This window comes from Cervus elaphus, chromosome 29 (genome assembly GCF_910594005.1).
Source record: "Cervus elaphus chromosome 29, mCerEla1.1, whole genome shotgun sequence".
Taxonomy (NCBI): Eukaryota; Metazoa; Chordata; class Mammalia; order Artiodactyla; family Cervidae; genus Cervus; species Cervus elaphus.
Genome location: NC_057843.1, coordinates 58,615,694 through 58,634,238, shown reverse-complemented (window position 1 = coordinate 58,634,238; position 18,545 = coordinate 58,615,694). Strand labels below are relative to the sequence as shown.

Genomic DNA, 18,545 nt, shown 5'->3' with positions numbered 1-18,545 from the left:
TATAAGAGGTTAGGGCATCTACAATTACCCAGGGCTTCATAAATCCCAGTAGGTGGGAAGGTGAAAATGACAGAGAAGGCTGGAGAACATCATGGTCAGAGGGTCTCAGCCTTAAATAAATCAAAGATATATACACAAAGAGGGAGGAGAAATGATTTAGAAATAGCAGCAGCCAGTGACTCATTGGAAAAGCCCTTGAAGCTTGGAAATGAGGGCAAGAGAAGGGGGTGGCAGAGGATGAGATGGATCAATAACTTCACTGACTCAATAGACGTGAGTTTGAGCAAACTCCGGGAGATGGTGAAGGACAGGGAAGCCCAGCATGCTGCAGCTCATGGGTCACAAAGAGTCGGACATGACTTAGTGACCAAACAACAACAATGGCCAGTGAGAAAGAGTTTGATCTTAATCAGCTTAATTCAGAGGTATGTGGGTCAAGAAAGAATAAGCAGCAAGAATTTGAGAAGGCTGCAGGGGAAACAATATTTTCTGTGGAGGGCCAGGTTTCAAGACAGATTTAAAGCAAGTGTGGGATTAGCTGAATAGTTCCAGCAATCTGGGGCCAGAAAGAAACTGCTTCCAAGTGAATCCTCATGAAGACCTTCTGGGAGAGTGGAAGGACTTTTAAGTTTCTTCAAAAAAGTCAGTGGAGGACCTCCCTGGTGGTAATGTGGATAGGAATTGGCCTGCCAATGTAGGGCACATGGGTTCACTCCTTGGTCCAGAAAGATACCACATGCTGTAGAGCAACTAAGCCCACGAGCCACAACTACGGAGCCTGAGGTCTAGAATCCACGAGTCGCAACTACTGACCGAAGTTGCTGCAGCTACTGAAGCTTGTGTGCCTAGAGCCTATGTTCCACAATAAGAGAAGACACTGCAAAGAGAAGCCTGAGTGCTGTAACTAGAGAGTTGCCCCCACTTCACAACTAGAGAAAGCCTGCTTGCAGCAACGAAGACCTAGTGCAGACAAAAACGAAAGGTCAGTAAAGCTCAGGTCTGATGGGGCTCCAAGGGAATCCTCTACCAGATAGGCAGGCTGAGAAGAGACCAATTCACATCCAGAACTTTCACCATGTCATTTAAAAAACAAAACAAAACGCATCGGCAGATCTTTGCAGATTTAGGGTAAAAGGTGATGCCTTCTCTGAAGCCAGCCAGTCTAACCCTATCTTAAAAATGTATAACAACTGGGGTTATTAATCCTCAAGGCCATTTTAGATAAGGAGTTTAACATACATCAGAGGCCAAAATTAAGAAGTTAAGCAGAATGAGCTACAGATTTAATCATAGCTAATTACATAACCTTTATCAAACCATTCTTAACTGTTCTGTACTGTGCTTTCCTATTTAAAAAAAAACTGCTCATGACAATGTCTGAGCCTCTTCTGTTATCACAGACAAACTAGACCATGTTTCTAAGAGCTCTTTGCAAGAAAGAAGTTAAAAAATATGCTTTTAAACCTAACTGCCAAACTAGAAAATCTTGCTAAGAAATTATAATTGACAACTTAATGCAGAGAACAACAGAATAAATCTAAGACAACTTAAAACTGACTATTTTTAAGAGTTAGTAAATATTGAAAAATAAGTTTAAAACTACTTTGGAGTGAAACATCCATCTCTATATTTTGTCTTGAGACTCATATTCAACCTCACTAGGGCCTAAGAAATAAAAATTTAAACAATAAGATATCATTTTCTCCTTATCTGAATGTCCAAAACATTTAAAGATTGATTACAACTAGGGTTGAGAGTACTTTTGGACACTGCAGCAGATGGATACACTGGTTCAATTTTTTTTTTTTTGGTTCAATTTTTTAGAAGAGTAATCTGGCAATATTCATGCAGATATACTCTGATGACCAAAAGTGAAGAGGAACTAAAGAGCCTCTTGATGAGGGTGAAACAGGAGAGTGAAAAGCTGGCTTTAAACTTAAAAAAAAAAAAAAGAAAAAAAAGATCATGGCATCTGGTTCCATCAATTTGTGGCAAATAGAAGGGGAAAATGTGGAAGCAATGATAGCTTTTATTTTCTTGGGTTCCAAAATCACTGCAGACAGTGACTGCAGCCATGAAATTATAAGTTGTTTGCTCCTTGGAAGGAAAATTATGACAAACCTAGACAGCATATTAAAAATTAGACACATCACTTTGCTGACAAGGGTCCATATAGTCAAAGTTATGGTTTTTCCAGTAGTCATGTACAGATGTGACAGTCGGACCATAAAGAAGGCTGAGCACTGAAGAACTGATCCTTTCAAATTGTGGTGCTAGAGAAGACTCTTGAGGATCCCTTGGACAGCAAGGAGATCAAACCAGTAAATCCTAAAGGAAATCAATCCTGAATATTCATTGGATGGACTGTTGCTAAAGCTCCAATACTTTGGTCACCTGATGTGAAGAGTTGATTTACTGGAAAAGACCCTGAGGCTGGGAAAGATTGAAGTAAGAGGAAAAGTGGCTGACAGAGGATGAGATGGTGAGAGAGCATCACCAACTCAATGGACATGAATTTGAGCAAACTCCGGGAGATAGGGGAGCACAGACGAGCATGCTACTGTCCGTGGGGTCGCAAAGAGTCGGACACGACTTAGTGACTGAACAACAACAAATGTATATATCCTTTAATAATATAATTTCATTTAGAATATGACTTACTGAAATACTCTTACATGAATGAAGAGATACAAAAAGATGATAAAAAGATGTTTACAGCAGCACTGCTGCTTAAAACAATCTAAATGTATTGGTAGAGAAATAGCTGGGTAACTAGTAAAAACGGAATAAAGGTTACCCATGAGAAAGATAGCCTTTATGAACTGATACAGAGACATAATCATAAAGAACTAACTGGAAAAAAATTAACTTATCAGACAGTGACCCTATTGTTGTTTATAAAGCCCTTTAGAAACTATAATCAATAACTGTTATATTATTTACATAAACACATATACCAAACATTTATTCCAATAGACATATTAATGTTTTAAGCAAAAGGCTCTAAGCATAATTCAATATATGCAAAATTTTAAAAATATTCGTGCTTTGTATCATGTCTTTGGGAAGAACAAATTAAAGGAAAAGGTTCCTACTTTTTGTGAGGGCATACTTAATTCTATAGCCCTTCTGGCTGAAATTGTGACTAAAACCCCACAGACGTTTATACCATGACACAAAATGACATCTAAAATAACAATGTGCTAAAATTCAATGTGCTAAAGTAATTGAAATATCTTCTAAGTTACTTTTTAAATCTAATGAAAGATCTAAGATAAGCAGATTTAAAGTGTTGGTGGCTTGCCTTTCTTGCATTAGACTATTGTACCACCAAGAGCCATCAATAAGCAGGCTTCACACAGACCTTTGTATACAACTGTTAAGTATTTATATATATGTATTTCATCTAACTATGAACAGGTGCATCAATTTTACATGTTTTTTATTACATACCTCTTTAATTTGAACCTTTACTTTGGCAAACACATTATGCCAAAGAGGCTAGCACAGGTTTACAGTTTTTGTTGATGCTGTTTCCGGATGAACCATTCAGTAGGATCCCTATCCTGAGATATTATAGTACTGATTTACATGATCTGTGGCCAAAGGGACATTGACTATTATTATACACAGAGCAAACATTCTTTTAAGTAGGCTGGCAGATGGTTACAAATTGGCAAGATGCCCCCAAAGCCTGACAAATTAGTCATTTGCTAGATACTCACATCAGCATAGTGGCCTATCATATCACACCGGTCACAGCGTTTTCTCCAGGAAGCTCTTTCAAGACATCTGTGAGTGGAAGACATAGGCAATGAGCAGCCTAAGCAAAAGCGGGCCGGACAGGCGTACTGGAGGTGCCCTCTCTCGGAACAGAGGCAGCAGGGGCGGACTTTCTACGTGGCAGACAAACAGAAAAACCTCTTTAGCAAAATACTTCAGTCTCAGATAGAATACTTCTTTTTCAGTATAACTGCTTAAAAAATTATTTCCATTTGGGAACCCAATGAAGGTCAAATCAAACATAATTGTAAAATCGAACAAAATATCTTAAGTCAGGGTCTTAACAAAAGCCACCTGTATTCTGTGGTTGCCACAAAGGCTTAGTCTGCATGTATACTATTAGCTGGCATCTATTCTCATGGCTTGTTTTGTAGAACACTGACAAAGTCGAATGTATCTAAGATAGAAAGTAGCATGATGAAGATCTGGAAGCTAAGTCACAGGAGAAAGATACAGAAAGAGCTTGCTTTGCCTGAAGAAACAAAGATATAAGAGGAAACAAGAGAGCCACCTCAAATACCTGAAAGACGATCATTTGGAAGAGGGAGTAGGTAAGGGATGAAATATTTGTTAAGGGCTCACTAAGTCAAGAAATGTCTAAAAGTTCTGTGTTATTTCAAAGGTTAATGTATCTGTTGAACATAATTTACATCGATAAACATTTATAAATGCCTAAAATTATAATTTTCTAGCAATGAAAATTATCCCACAATGAAACAAGCTGTGTCATAAAGTAGAAGACTTAGAACTAAAAATGAGTCTCAAGAATCAATCTGATTCAACCTCCTCCTTTTATAGGAAAGAAAAGAGAAGCACAAAAGGTGAAATGATTTGCCTAAGGTTGTACAACTACTAATGGGATACTGAAATTGATTCTGGCTGTAGACTTATTATCTTTTACTACTACTCGAGGCTGTGACCTACACGAACATTTAACATGAAATGTAACCCATATATTACATAACATTTGAATTAGAAGGTATTAAGGGCTCCAACTCTACTACTTTAACAATATGGAAAGAAACATTTATTTCACATACTTGTGGGAGGGGGCAGTTTTTTGACAAATGGCCACATTTGTCACAATTTCTACAGGTAACATTTTTGTTGGCTGTATAGTATCGATGGGTCCATCTTCCAGATGATCTTCTATTACCTATCTGTGCCTAAGGGAAAAAAAGATCAAGGATTAAAATTATTTCATCTGTTCAACAGAATTAACAATCATAATTTGTTCAATTTAGAAGCTAGCAACAGGGAACTTTATGTTCTTAAAGGAGTTAGAAAAATTTAAAAGGGTACCATGAAGACAGCTCTACTTTGTGTTTGCCCATCTCTTGTATTCTTTTACACTTCTCCATGTGATTCCATTTCTTTTTTATCTTTCTCTGCTTACAGTTCAGGTCTAGTAAGGGCGCTGATGCATCATTTAGACATTACAGTGGCATTCAGAGTCAAAGACATTGCTGACATATATCTGAATGTATACCACATTTTTCTGAATGAGAAGCTTGCCTAAATTTTTAGTTAGGGGTTGGTGTTTTTAATGATTTTGCCCTTTACAAAGTTATAAAACCACAGAGTCACCAAATACATTCCTTCTTTTGAACAGCCCAGGGTTAATCCCTACAAACTGGATTTTAACTTCTAAGAGAGAAAAAGATAATGTCCTCCCCCTAGAGTTCTTTTAAGATCTATTCTTCCTACGCTGATCCAATTCTAGATGTCCCATATTCTAGCCAAAATCCAATATCATGCAAGAGAGTATTAGCAAAACATATCATATGGACTATCTAAAGAGGAAAAACTAAACGTCAACCATGCTTTTATCTTGTTTGGTTTAATTTTTTAAAAAAAGTTCATGTTTCATTTATTATCCTACTGAATTAGCCAAGTAGGTCTCAAAAGGAGAAACAATGTAATTATCTCTTAAAACTTTCCTTATACCAAATTGTACAATTATTCTCTTTTCTAGCCATCTGTCACAATTAAGGCTAATAATTGAGAAAGACAAACACCTGCCACATCCTAAATATAGACTAACCATTTCCTTACACTGAAGCAGCAGTTATTTCCGGTGTTGATCTTTGGTGGTACCAGGCAAAATGGGCTGAGAGGACTCATCATAGCAGAGAAGCAGCAAAAGGGAAAGGGGACTAAATCATTATGGCAATTAACTGACTGGAGAAAATCAAGGCTTAACCATGCTTCTGAAAAATTCAACCACCCATAAACTAAAATTAAACCTTTTCTTACAAGATACTTGGACTGCTGCTACATTTAAAAAGCTTATTAAGTCATCACAATGAAGGGAAACTACGAATCAAAGGAAATTATTAATCTATTATTCACAACTCTGATTTTACCTCAATGTCTTTGTCACTGATGAACCAGTTCACATCATCTTCTCCTACAAAACAAATAAAATATGTTACTCAATCTTTACACCTTTAAAGCACTTGATTGACAATAATTATTCAGTTTGTTAGTACTGATATTGAACTACAAAGGTGTAATGAGAAATGTAAATCCCTGAACATCTTGACTCTGTTACTACTTCTGTGGCTCTGAAAATACTTAACCTCTCTTAATCTCACTCTCCTTACCTGTGAAATGGGAGTAATGGTATTTTCCCTGTATAGTGTACCTAAAAAATCAGATGAGATGTGCGAATCAGATGAGATACATGAAAATGCTTTGAACATCATCAAACTGTAAATCTCTGAAGGGACCAAAAACCCAACAGCAGGTGCAAAAAAGAAATCTTATCTGAACTTCCCTTATCTGACTAAAGCCTGTTTCATGAGCTAGCTGCCACAGCCCCTTTCCCCAACTCAGAGGTCACTGACCATGGGTACCAGGACATTCCTCCAAAACTGTGTAAAGAAGCACATCACAACCTTCTATCTTTGGAAGCTCTAAACTCTCCCTTCTGTTAAGCTGGTATACAAACTTTTACCCTTCAGCAAGTTACTCAATACTGAGGGCTCCTACCTTTGGTCTTTTCTCCTGTTACTCTACTGTCAGTTCATTCGCAGGCCTCCCCACCATTCAGACTCAAGTAGGCAGAAGAAAGGTTTCTCCTTCCAATATCAGTATTAACTGTGTCCACCACCTTCTCACTGTAGTTGACTTTCATTGTAATATTTTAAAAAGTTGGACTCTGAATATTATCTCATGATTAGAGCTAGGAATTTAGCACTGTATTTTACAACATCAAAAATAGTGAAATAAGAGAAGTCAAATATCTAGCAGCCGGTGATTGGTTTAAAAATACAACTGTAAAAACCTAGCGGGGTGGGGAGCTCTACCTTTTCTTTTATCAGCTGCTTTCTTCTTGCACTGCCCCTTTACAAACCTGCAAATGGCTGCTATTCCCTTGGTCCACCCATGGCCAAGGAGGAAGGGACATACGACTAATGCAGAAGCTAAGGTGTCAACAAAGGACGAAAGATTTTTTTTCTTCCCCTAAAGCAAAGTTAAGATTTCCTCCTTTCTCCTATCTACACTTCTTATCTCAGAACAAATAAACAAATTGATCTTGACTATTCTTTGAAAGGAATTCTGAAGAGACATGAAGTAATCTACATTTTCCCAGAAAGAAAGTGAAGTCGCTCAATCATGTCTGACTCTTTGCGACCCTATGGAAACTAGTCTACCAGGCTTCTCCGTCCATGGGATTTTCCAGGCAAGAATACTGGAGTGGGTTGCCATTTCCTTCTCCAAAGGATCCTCCCAATCCAGGGATCGAACCTGGGTCTCCCGCATTGTAGGCAGACACTTTACACTCTGAGCCACCAGGGAAGCCCATATTTTCCCCCAGGACCACCCTAATGGCAGAAAGTGAAGAAGAACTAAAGAGCCTCTTGATGAAAGTGAAAGAGGAGAGTGAAAAAGTTGGCTTAAAGCTCAACATTCAGAAAACTAAGATCATGGCATCCAGTCCCATCACTTCATGATAATTAGATGGGGAAACAGTGGAAATAGTGGCTGACTTTATTTTTCTGGGCTCCAAAATCACTGCAGATGGTGACTGCAGCCATGAAATTAAAAGATGTTTGCTCCTTGGAAGGAAAGTTACGACCAACCTAGACAGCATATTAAAAAGCAGAGCCATTACTTTGCCAACAAAGGTCTGTCTAGTCAAGGCTATGGTTTTTCCAGTAGTCATGTATGGATGTGAGAGTTGGACTATAAAGAAAGCTGAGTGCCAAAGAATTGATGCTTTTGAACTGTGGTGTTGGAGAAGACTCTTGAGAGTCCCTTGGACTGGAGGGTGATCCAACCAGTCCATCCTAAAGGAGATCAGTCCTGAGTGTTCATTGGAAGGACTGATATTGAAGCTGAAACTCCAATACTTTGGCCACCTGACGCGGAGAGCTGACTCATTTGAAAAGACTCTGACACTGGGAAAGATTGAGGGCGGGAGGAGAAGGGGACGACAGAGGCTGAGATGGTTGGAAGGCATTACCGACTCAATGGATGTGGGTTTGGGTGGACTCTGGGAGTTGGTAATGGACAGGGAGGCCTGGGGTGCTGCGGTTCGTGGGGTCGCAGAGAAATGGACACGACTGAGTGGCTGAACTGAACTGAAACAGGAGTAAGTGTCTAGAGATATATTTTAAAATAAAATACTTTTACTAAGAAAACCAAGAGGTTGCTTTACAAAAAGACCAATCCATAGGAAAGCACAGATGCTGTGCTAATGATTATTTCCTTTATAAAATTTGGAGGCTGCACCCATATATTGAGAGTGGAGAATACATTAAATAGCCGCAGCTTCTATTCCTTCATCACCAACCATGCTGTTATTCTTTCATTCAAAGGATTCATCTAAGGAGCATGCTCTGTTCTAACTTTCAAAGCTGCCCTTTGTACCTCAATATCCTTCATCATTAAAACTCAAAATGACCATTAAAAATCACTAATTACAAAATTGACTTAATACTGTCCTTAAAAAAATGAACTCCTAAACCAAGAAAATGCAAAACAGCAGCCCCAAACCTCAATAAATTTACACATGAAGAGAGAATATTGAAAACAGGGAAGGTTTATGAGAGAGATCAGCTCCATTTAGATTGTTTTAACATACCCGTGGAATTCAACAATATCCAGGTTATATACAAACTCCTCCTCAACAAGCTACAGAATATTCTTACTGTAGAAAATTTGCCAACAAGTACACAAAATAGGCTTAAGTTACAAATGAAATCAGACCTCTTGGTGGTAAATGAAGCAAAGACATCACCAGGAACATACAAGTCAACTCGTGGCCCTACTCATGGTTCAGTTTTGATTCTATCTTGGTAATGACAGCTGACTCTTATTTCTATCCTGTTTGCTTCTTAACCTCAAATACAAACCTAATGGAAGCTTTTTCTAAGGGCAACTCATTAGAACTTCCATAGGCAGCCATTCTCCACTTCATTAAATTTTTGGTACCAATTTTGTCAGAAACCTGGGTTCCAGTCTTAACCCTATCTCTTATTTGTTATGTGCCAAAGGGCATGTTATTTATCCTCTCTGGGTCTGTTTAATAATGAACTGGATTAAGTGGTATCTATGGTACCTTCTGTGATTCCATCAACTTTTCACTCATTACTGGAATCAAATACACTATTACTTAAGCCTACATAACCTAAATCCTCCGGACTTTTGCAACCAACTCAGTGTCTTGCCTTAAAGACAATGTCCCACAGGACCGAGGAGCACCCATCTTCTCTGTGTGTGCTGCCACCACCACAGAATATAAAATGGGATTGCTCTCAAGTGTAAAATTAGGACTGTCCTAAAGATGCCTAATTTCGACTCGTAGCTACCTGTTAGCCTTGTCTTGCTAAGATCTAGGACTATGATTCTTTTCAGACTTTAGAATTATAATCAAAGCAATAGCTGGTAACTCTGTCTTTGCATTAAATTAGCTCAGTTTAACAAACATGTATTGAAACGTTAAAATAAGCAAGGTGCTATGAAAGTGAAAGTGAAAGTGAAGTAGCTCAGTTGTGTCTGACTCTTTGCGACCCCGTGGACTGTAGCCTACCAGGCTCGTCCCTCCATGGGATTCTCCAGGCAAGAATACTGGAGGGGGTTGCCATTTTCTTCTCCAGGGGATCTTCCCGACCCAGGGATCGAACCTGGGTATCCAGCATTGCAGGCAGACGCTTTAACCTCTGAGCCACCAGGGAAGCCCTTCCACCAGGGAAGGTGCTATAGGGTAAACAAAAATGAGTAAGAACCTGTAACCTAGTTACAAGCTGAGTGCTGAAGAATTGATGCTTTTGAACTGTGGTGTTGGAGAAGACTCTTGAGAGTCCCTTGGACTGCAAGGAGATCCAACCAGTCCATCCTAAAGGAGATCAGTCCTGAATATTAGTTGGAAGGACGGATGCTGAAGCTGAAACTCCAATACTTTGGCCACCTGATGTGAAATGACTCATTGGAAAAGACCCTGATGATGGGAAAGACTGAAGGCGGGAGGAGAAGGGGACGACAGAGAATGAGATGGTTGGATGGCATGACCAACTCGATGGCCATGAGTTTGAGCAAGCTCCGGGAGTTGGTGATGGACAGTCCATGGGGTCGCAAAGAGTTGGACACGACTGAGCGACTGAACTGAACTGATGTACAATGCGGTGTTGACTTCTGCTGCACAGTAAAGTGAATAATCACTTATATGTGTGTGTATTTATCTCCTCTCCTTTTTAGATCCTTCTCCTACATAGGTCACAGAGTACTGAGTAGAGTTCCCTGTGCTATACAGTAAGTCCTTACTAGTTATCTATTTTATATAGTGTCTGTATATCTCAATACCAACCTCCCAAATCACCTCTCCCTCTACTGTCCCCTTGGTAACCAACATTTGTTTTCTACAGCTGTGACTCCTGTTTTTGTATATAAGTTCATTTGTACCATGTTTTAAGATTTCACAAGTAAGTGATATCCTATGATATTTATTTGTCTGTCTGACTTCCTTCACTTAGTATGATAATCTATAGGTCCATCCATGTCACTGCAAATGGCATTGTTTTCTTCATTTTTATGGTTGAGTAATATTCCATTGTATGTATGTAACATATCTTCTTTACCCATTCATCTGTTGATGGATGCTTTGCTTGCTTTCATGTCTTGGCTATTGTAAACAGTGTTCCAATGAACATTTGAGGTGCATGTAACCTTTCAAACTGTCTTTTCCTGGATGTATGCCCAGCAGTAGGATTGCTGGATCATATGGTAGTTCTATTTTTAGTTTCTATTAGGAATCTGCATCATGTTCTCCATAGTGGTTGTACCAGTTTTGAAACTGTCAGTCTTTTAAATTTTAACCTTAGAATGGGCGTGAAGCAGTATTCATTATGACTTTAACGGTCATTACACTGATGAATACTGTGAATAAAAACAGTTTTGTTGCCTCTTTTCCGACCTGCCCTTTTCTTTTTTTTACCTCACTGTATTATACAGGACCTCCATTATGATACTCAATATCAGTGGTGATAGGAAATAATCTCTGCTTTGTTCCCAACTATAGGGAAATACATATTTTTTCATAATCAAGCATTCTGTTTTGCTGTAGATCTTTCATAACAGGTTTAAGAAATTCCTTTCTATTCCTAGTTTCCTGGGTTTTTAATATGAATGTGTGCTGAAATCAATACCTTATCTGCATCAACTGAGATAGCCCACGGCTTTTCCTCTCTTTCTCTTAATACGGTAAACTACACTGATTTCATTTTCAAATATTAAACCAATCTTGTATTCTGGGATTAACTCCACTTGGTTAGGATGATTTTACTCTTTAAAATGTATTGCAGAATTCAACTTGCTATTATTTTATTAAGAATTTTTACATCTGTGTTTGTGAAGGATATTGATTTATATTTTTCTTAAATATAAGAAAATTCTTAAAATGTCTGGTTTTGACATTGGTATAAAACTAGCCTCACAAGAGTTCAGAAGTGTTGGGAAGAGTTGGTATTATTTTTTCCTTAAATATCTGATAGAATTCACCACTGAAGTCACCTAGGTTGGAGTTTCCCTTGTTTGTGAGTCAAGAATTTTACTTGTAGAAGGTTTTAAAAGAGCAATTCTACTTTTTTTTTTTTAGTAGATATGGAGCCATTCACATTTTCAGTTTCTTCTTGGGCCAGTTTTGATAATTTGTGACTTTTGAAAAATTTGTCAGTTACTTCTAAATTGCTGAACTTACTGGTTTTAAGTTGTCGGTAATAGTCTCTTGCTCTTTTCCTTTGAATAATCTAATTTGTCCTTATGCCCATCCAGTAATTTTTTAATCTCAAATATATATTTCAGTTCCAGAAGTTCCATTTCTTTTTTTTATACCTTTCATTTCTCTTATTACATTTCTCTCTTCCTTTAAATTTCAGAGTACACTTTTAACAGCTGTTTTAAAGTCCCTGCTGCTAATTTCATATTCTCTGTCACTTCTAGGTTTGTATCACTTGACTGATTTTTCTCCTGGTTATGAGTGACATTTTCCTGCTTTCTTAATGCCTGGTAATTCCCCGCTCCCCCCCCCCCCCCCGACCCCATGGGTGCTAGTAAGGTACACTGTTGAGTGTCTTGATTTTGTTTTCTTACTTTAAACAGTGTGAGACTCTGTTCTGACAAGCAGTTAAGCAACCTCCAGATCAGGTGATCCTTTTGAGACTTTTAAAGCTTTGCTAGGGTGGTCCAGAGTAGCCTTGGCTTAGGGTTAGAGTTTGAGTAAGCTCTGGGAGTTGGTGATGGACATGGAAGCCTGGCGTGCTGAAGTCCATGGAGTCGCAGAGTCAGACATGACTGAGCGACTGAACTGAACTGAACTGAAGCCCTACTACTAAGATATATCTTCTGGGGTCTCTATTGAATGTCTTGGGTGTTCAATACTGTCCAATCTGGCAAGTAAGAACTCAGGTAAGCTCTGGGAATTGTTTGGTAAGTTCTAGGAATTCCAGTCTCCAGTTCTCTGCTCCACAAATTCCAGCTTCTTTAGTCTCTCTGAACTCTGATTTCTGTCTTCTCCTCTTAATGAGATGGCCACTATGCCTGGGTTCCCTTTCTTAGTATCACAATTCAGGTTGATTGTAAGGCGTATGTCACTCATTTCCACATTCTCAAGAATCATGGTCCTGTACTGCCTGTTGTTCAATGTCTGAAAATGTGTTAATTAAGAAGGCAATGGCAATCCACTCCAGTACTCTTGCCTGGAAAATCCCATGGTCAGAGGAGCCTGGTGGGCTGCAGTCCATGGGGTTGCGAAGAGTCGGACACGACTGAGCGACTTCACTTTCACTTTTCATTTTCATGCATTGGAGAAGGAAATGGCAGCCCACTCCAGTATTCTTGCCTGGAGAGTCCCAGGGACTGCGGAGCCTCGTGGGCTGCCGTCTAAGGGGTCGCACAGAGTCGGACACGACTAAAGCGACTTAGCAGCAGCAGTTAAGTCAAACCACTAAAATATTTCATTTTATTTTTTCGTTTCAAACTATTATATATTTCAGCTCTGTAATTTTCCTTTGCTTCATTTTTATATCTTCCATTTCTCTTATATGCCTCTTTCCTTTTAAACTTCTGCATATTTATAATATCTGTTTTAAAGTCCTTGTCTGCTAATTTCATCATCTCTTGTCAGGAGGGCAAGTCTGGTGTAAGTTAACAAAATATGGCTGGAAGCAAACATCTCAAGTAGGATTTTAACAGGTGATGAAGGACACGAGTAAAAAGGAAAGGCACAAGCAACATAATGAAAGAGGTAAACGGATACAGCAAACAATACAGTGTGACGGAGCAAAGGGCAGTGAAGTCGCTCAGTCGTGTCCAGCTCTGCGACCCCATGGACTGTAGCCCACCAGGCTCCTCAGGCCTGGACTTTTCCAGGCAAGAGTACTGGAGTGGGTTGCCATTTCCTTCTCCAGGGGATCTTCCTGACCCAGGGATCGAACCCGGGTCTCCCTCGTTGCAGGCAGACACTTTACCACTTCCCAGAGTCACCTGGGAAGCCTGGAACAAAGGGTGCGATAATTCCTTTACTAAGAATTTTCAGCTTTTTATACATACAAATATTGAGCATTAAAATATTATTACTTACAGTAATATTATTACTTCATTTTCACCTTTAACACATATGAGGACTTATGAATGTTAAATCTATTTTTCCAACTAAGAAATTTCCTATGTCCTTCCTTCTTTAGTTTAACTTTAAAAGTCTTGACTTCCTACTGTGTGGAGCGCTCCGAGAAACAGTACAACAGGTCTCTTTCTGCCAGAGTAGTGCTCTTGAAAGCAGAGATAGTCCAACAGTACCACAGGGTGCTTTTGTACTTCCTGTCTTCTGAAATAACCTTCAAAACAAAAAGGCAAACCCCAAAGAAAAGTGAACCCATAACCTTCCACATTTTACACACTTTCTATTTCTGGAACTATTCTGCTATCTTTATTCTTCCCTCCCTCCTTTCTCTCCTTCCTTCTCTCTTTTTCTCTCATGCATAAAGATAAACATCTTTCCTATTTATATGGGGATGGTGACTCACTGTCTGTAAATTGCTTTAAATATATATTATACCTTCAGAACAATCCTGTAAGTATGGTCACATAAATATTCACTTTTTAAATGTGTGCTTGCTACAAAAAACAGCAATTGCTGCTTTTGTGTTAAGTAGTGCTAATGCAGCTATTTTTCCCCATAAGACTATATTCAAGGTTTCAAAGAGTTTGAGCTAAATTTCTGAGGAGTAAAGCCAATTCATGCTTCACTTCAACTATACCTAGCCTGACTAAATTCTGAAGGGCAGGAATTGGTGAAGATCATTTCTGTGCTGAGGAAGCAGCCACAATTATAGAGCTGGTTCTTTTTTTTTTTTTTACAAAAGTTAAGATTTGTTAAAGTGTAGTTAGTAAAACGGTTTTCCAAAGATCACTAAAGATTACTAAAGATTTCAGTTCAGCATATCCAGTTGGTTATTTTAGTGCAGGAGCCAGGCACTAAGAAAAATCTCTCCTTGAGTCTAATACCCTATAGTTCCTTCTTATATGGAAGCCCAAGATGCCTTACATAAAAAGTTCTAGAAATCCTAATTTCTAACGTCTAAAATTTTAAGTCTCATTACATTTCAGTGAAGAGGTATATGTTTATGATTTTCTCTGCAAACAGTGGACCTGAATTTAATATTCATCAAAGAAGATGTAAAAGCTGACTCTGCCAGTACTAATTATTTAAGAATGTAAAATGCAACTTCCCTCAAACTATAAAATGTTTTCATTTAATGTAGTGTCAAATTAATTCTGAATGGATATTCACTGAAAATTCCTCATGTAAAAGACAGTGTAGGAGACAGAAGATGACTAACACATGGTGCTTGCCTTCAAGGAACTTATCATGTATCTCTGGGCTAAAGAATCCAAAAAGCATTACTGTGTTCAGTAAATAATCACAATCATCTCATTTTTTAAAATATAGGATGATTTAATTAACATCAAGTCTTTAAAAAGATTGACGTGGAAATCACTCAGTCGTGTCAGACTCTTTTTCGACCCCAAGAACTGTAGCCCTCCAGGTTCCCCTGCCCACGGAATTCTTCAGGCTGGAGTGGGTTGCCATTCCCTTCTCTGGGGGATTTTTCTGACCGAGGGATCGAACCTGAGGCTCCTGCATTGGCAGGCAGATTCTCTACCATCTGAACCACCAGGGAAGCCCCCAAATAGACTGAAAGTCCTCTATATTTGGAATATGTGTTATTTAACAAGAAATACTCAATTCCACCAATTATCAATTAATTACCTTATGATGACTGCATCATCAAAATAGTCTTCATACAATACTAAGTATTTAAGGTCTCTAGCAGCTGTTTTTTCTCCAAATATCTGTGAGTCTACAGACAGGCTCACAGATGGGGGTTGGGAAAAAAGAAACAACGGTTGCGCTATATCTGCAATCCCTAAGGAACTAAGATTTGGGGCCTTCTCAACACCTTTTCTCCCTTGAAGTACACAGCCCAAACTATGACTCATATGACATGGTATTATTCAACTGGATATGCTGAACTGAAATCTTCTATAATATTTGGTGATCTCTGGAATATTAACTCCTACTTTAACAAATCCTACACACTGAAATGTTTAAAACAAACAAATAAACCACAAAACATAAAGAAGCTAAAATTGAGGTTAAGTAATTTGGTAGTTCTAGCACAAAAGACAAATCAACAACATTACATTTCTAATGTATTGTCCACACTCCCTTTTTACATACCTAATATTTTAAACTAAAAGGTCTTACTTTTTGTAATTTAACACTCCCAGTGCTTTCCCTTCTCTGTACTTTCGGTCATTTTATTCCCTTGATCTTCAGCACCATCTCGCTCTTTGCCCAGTTTTCCACCTAACACAGCCCAATTTCCATGACTATAAATTCTTTTTTCCTGCAGGGCTTTCCTTCCAGAGGCTGGGGAAAATCCATTTCCTGGCCTTCACCAGCTTCTACGGGCTGCCTGCAACTTCAAAGCCAGCACACTCCCTCTCTCTCTCTCTCCTCTCTCTCTCTCTTTCTTCCCTTCTTGTGAGATCTAATTTCCCCAACCAAGGGTCGAACTTGGGCCCTTAGCAGTAAGAGCTGAGTCCTGACCACTGGATTGCTAGGGAACTCCTGTGATTATAACTTCTGAATATGACAGCTCAGTTCTTTATTCAGTACTTTTCTCATTTGACCTCCGTGAGCAGTTAACAATTTTTTGGCTTACAGCACAACCTACTTTCCTAGTTCTTCTTCCCCTTGACAGCTGCTTCTTCCTTCACTGGCCACTTAGTATATTACATTCTTTGTCCCAGGTTATGTCACACATGCCCACTGAGAGAACCACCAAATTTGTATTTCCAGACCGAATCTTTTCTTGAGCTCCTGATCTATGGGATATTTGGATTAGAGCTCTTATAGGCAACTCAAAATCATAATCACTAAAAATAAATTCTCTACCTTTTCCCCATTCCTTGAGTTTCTCTGTTAAAAACAAATAACCCTACTTTTCCTCCTTGCAAGTTCTCAATAACTTAGTTTATTTTCCAAATCAAAACCTCAGCTCTTCTCTCTCACCTTTCAAATAGTTGCTCACCAAATCTATTCATAATAACTTCAGTGCTATTAGGCTGATCCAGAGACACCTAATTTCTCACCTAGAATTTCTATCCCTAGTACCACAACCCATTCTGCCTTCCCGTCTTACCAGAAAAATGTTTCTTGTTTTAGTGAGTCCCCCCCACCCCCACCCCAGGTATAACTGAATTACATTAGTTTCAGGAATATAATAATTTGCTATCTGTATATACTGGGAATGAAATAATGTTTCTAAACCATAAATGTGAAACATTATGCCCTGAATGATCCCTCAATGCTTGCAGAATCAATGTAAAACTCCTCTGTGTGCCCCACAGTGCCTGCTAAGATCTGGTCCTCATCTATTTCTCCGGCTTCACCTTCTCCACTCCTGTGCATCTATGCCTAGTAATTTCCCTGAAGTGTCTTTGTGTCCTCTGCAACTTTGCTTATGCATGTATTCCTTGAAACACAAGCCAACTCCAATCTCAACCACTTGAACTGGGGGACTTGGTCTTCAAGTCTTGAATCACGTGTTACCTCATCTACTGATGTTGCCCTGATAACCCCTCAAAAGCAGAAATGATCACTCTCAAATTTGTAACATCCTGGATTTAACCTTAGCATTCTACCTTTATATCTTCCACACATCAAACCATGATTGTGTATTTATCATAGGTACTCAAGTTTACTGAATGAATTACCTAACTAACATTTCTTCTTTTGAATTCATTCTGTAGAATTATTTTCTCTCTCTCTTAAAGTCTAAAGCAGGTTATTTGTATCTCTTAGGCTACAGAGAACATTTTGCATTAAAAAATATTTTATTTCCCTCACAAAGTCATAAATTGTATTTATCTATCCAGTTATCAGCACAACATCTTGCATACTTTGAATTATATTAGGAAAAAATTTAAAAGAAAAAGGAAACACTTATATGTACACTTATGTCACTAAACACTGTTCTGGAGTACATAAGCCAATAGATAATTACATAGATTCTCACTGTATACATATAAAAGCTCAATAGGATAAATTATCAATGACTAAGGAAAAAACCTGGAATTTCTGTAGCAAGCAACTCTAGAAACTAAAAAAGATATTTTAAACATCACTGTTATCAAAATTACTTGGCAAACACAGGATCCACATGTAATATAAGATAATCGGACATTTATTGATAATCTTGCCTGTACCCAACCAGTATTCATGGATTAAAGATCACAGAGATAAAGCTGCAAGATATTTATGTTATATCCTTTCTTGAGTCTAACCTCACAATGCCAGATTTCCCCCCTGGGATCTTCTCACTTTTAATAAGCAACTGAACCAGCCACAAATGAAGTTACTATTCCCAACTTCATCAGTAGCATCTGTTATTTCAACGGAAACTTTTGAAACACACACAATGCCACATGCAAACCCCTGAGGGCTGAGCCACCTCACTCACAGGCATTCTTCTCAAACTGCTCTTTATTTCTGTCTTAGTTTTCTCTTATTTATACTTTTCCATTTAACACTGGTCACAAAACCATTTCGTCATTAAATTTTTACATTGTATAACCGGCAATCATTTAAATAAAACAAATTTTAGTAGAAGAATTTGCAAGTTAGGCATCAAATTGTTCATCTTATTTTAAATCAAATTAAATTTACCAGAAATTTTATATTTTTAAGTGTG

General features: G+C 38.4%; 1 protein-coding gene across 2 annotated transcripts in view; it reads right to left on the bottom strand.

Annotated features, from left to right (window-relative positions):
- ZCCHC7 (zinc finger CCHC-type containing 7) overlaps window positions 1-18,545 on the bottom strand; it is a 237,990-nt gene that overhangs the window by 52,364 nt on the left and 167,081 nt on the right. For both annotated transcript variants that reach the window (XM_043891507.1, XM_043891506.1), the window contains exons 3-5: window positions 6,150-6,193; window positions 4,824-4,949; window positions 3,726-3,896 (exon numbers count right to left, since the gene is read on the bottom strand). In XM_043891507.1, coding sequence (XP_043747442.1) covers window positions 3,726-3,896; window positions 4,824-4,949; window positions 6,150-6,193 — 341 coding nt within the window. The remainder of the gene's footprint in view (window positions 1-3,725; window positions 3,897-4,823; window positions 4,950-6,149; window positions 6,194-18,545) is intronic.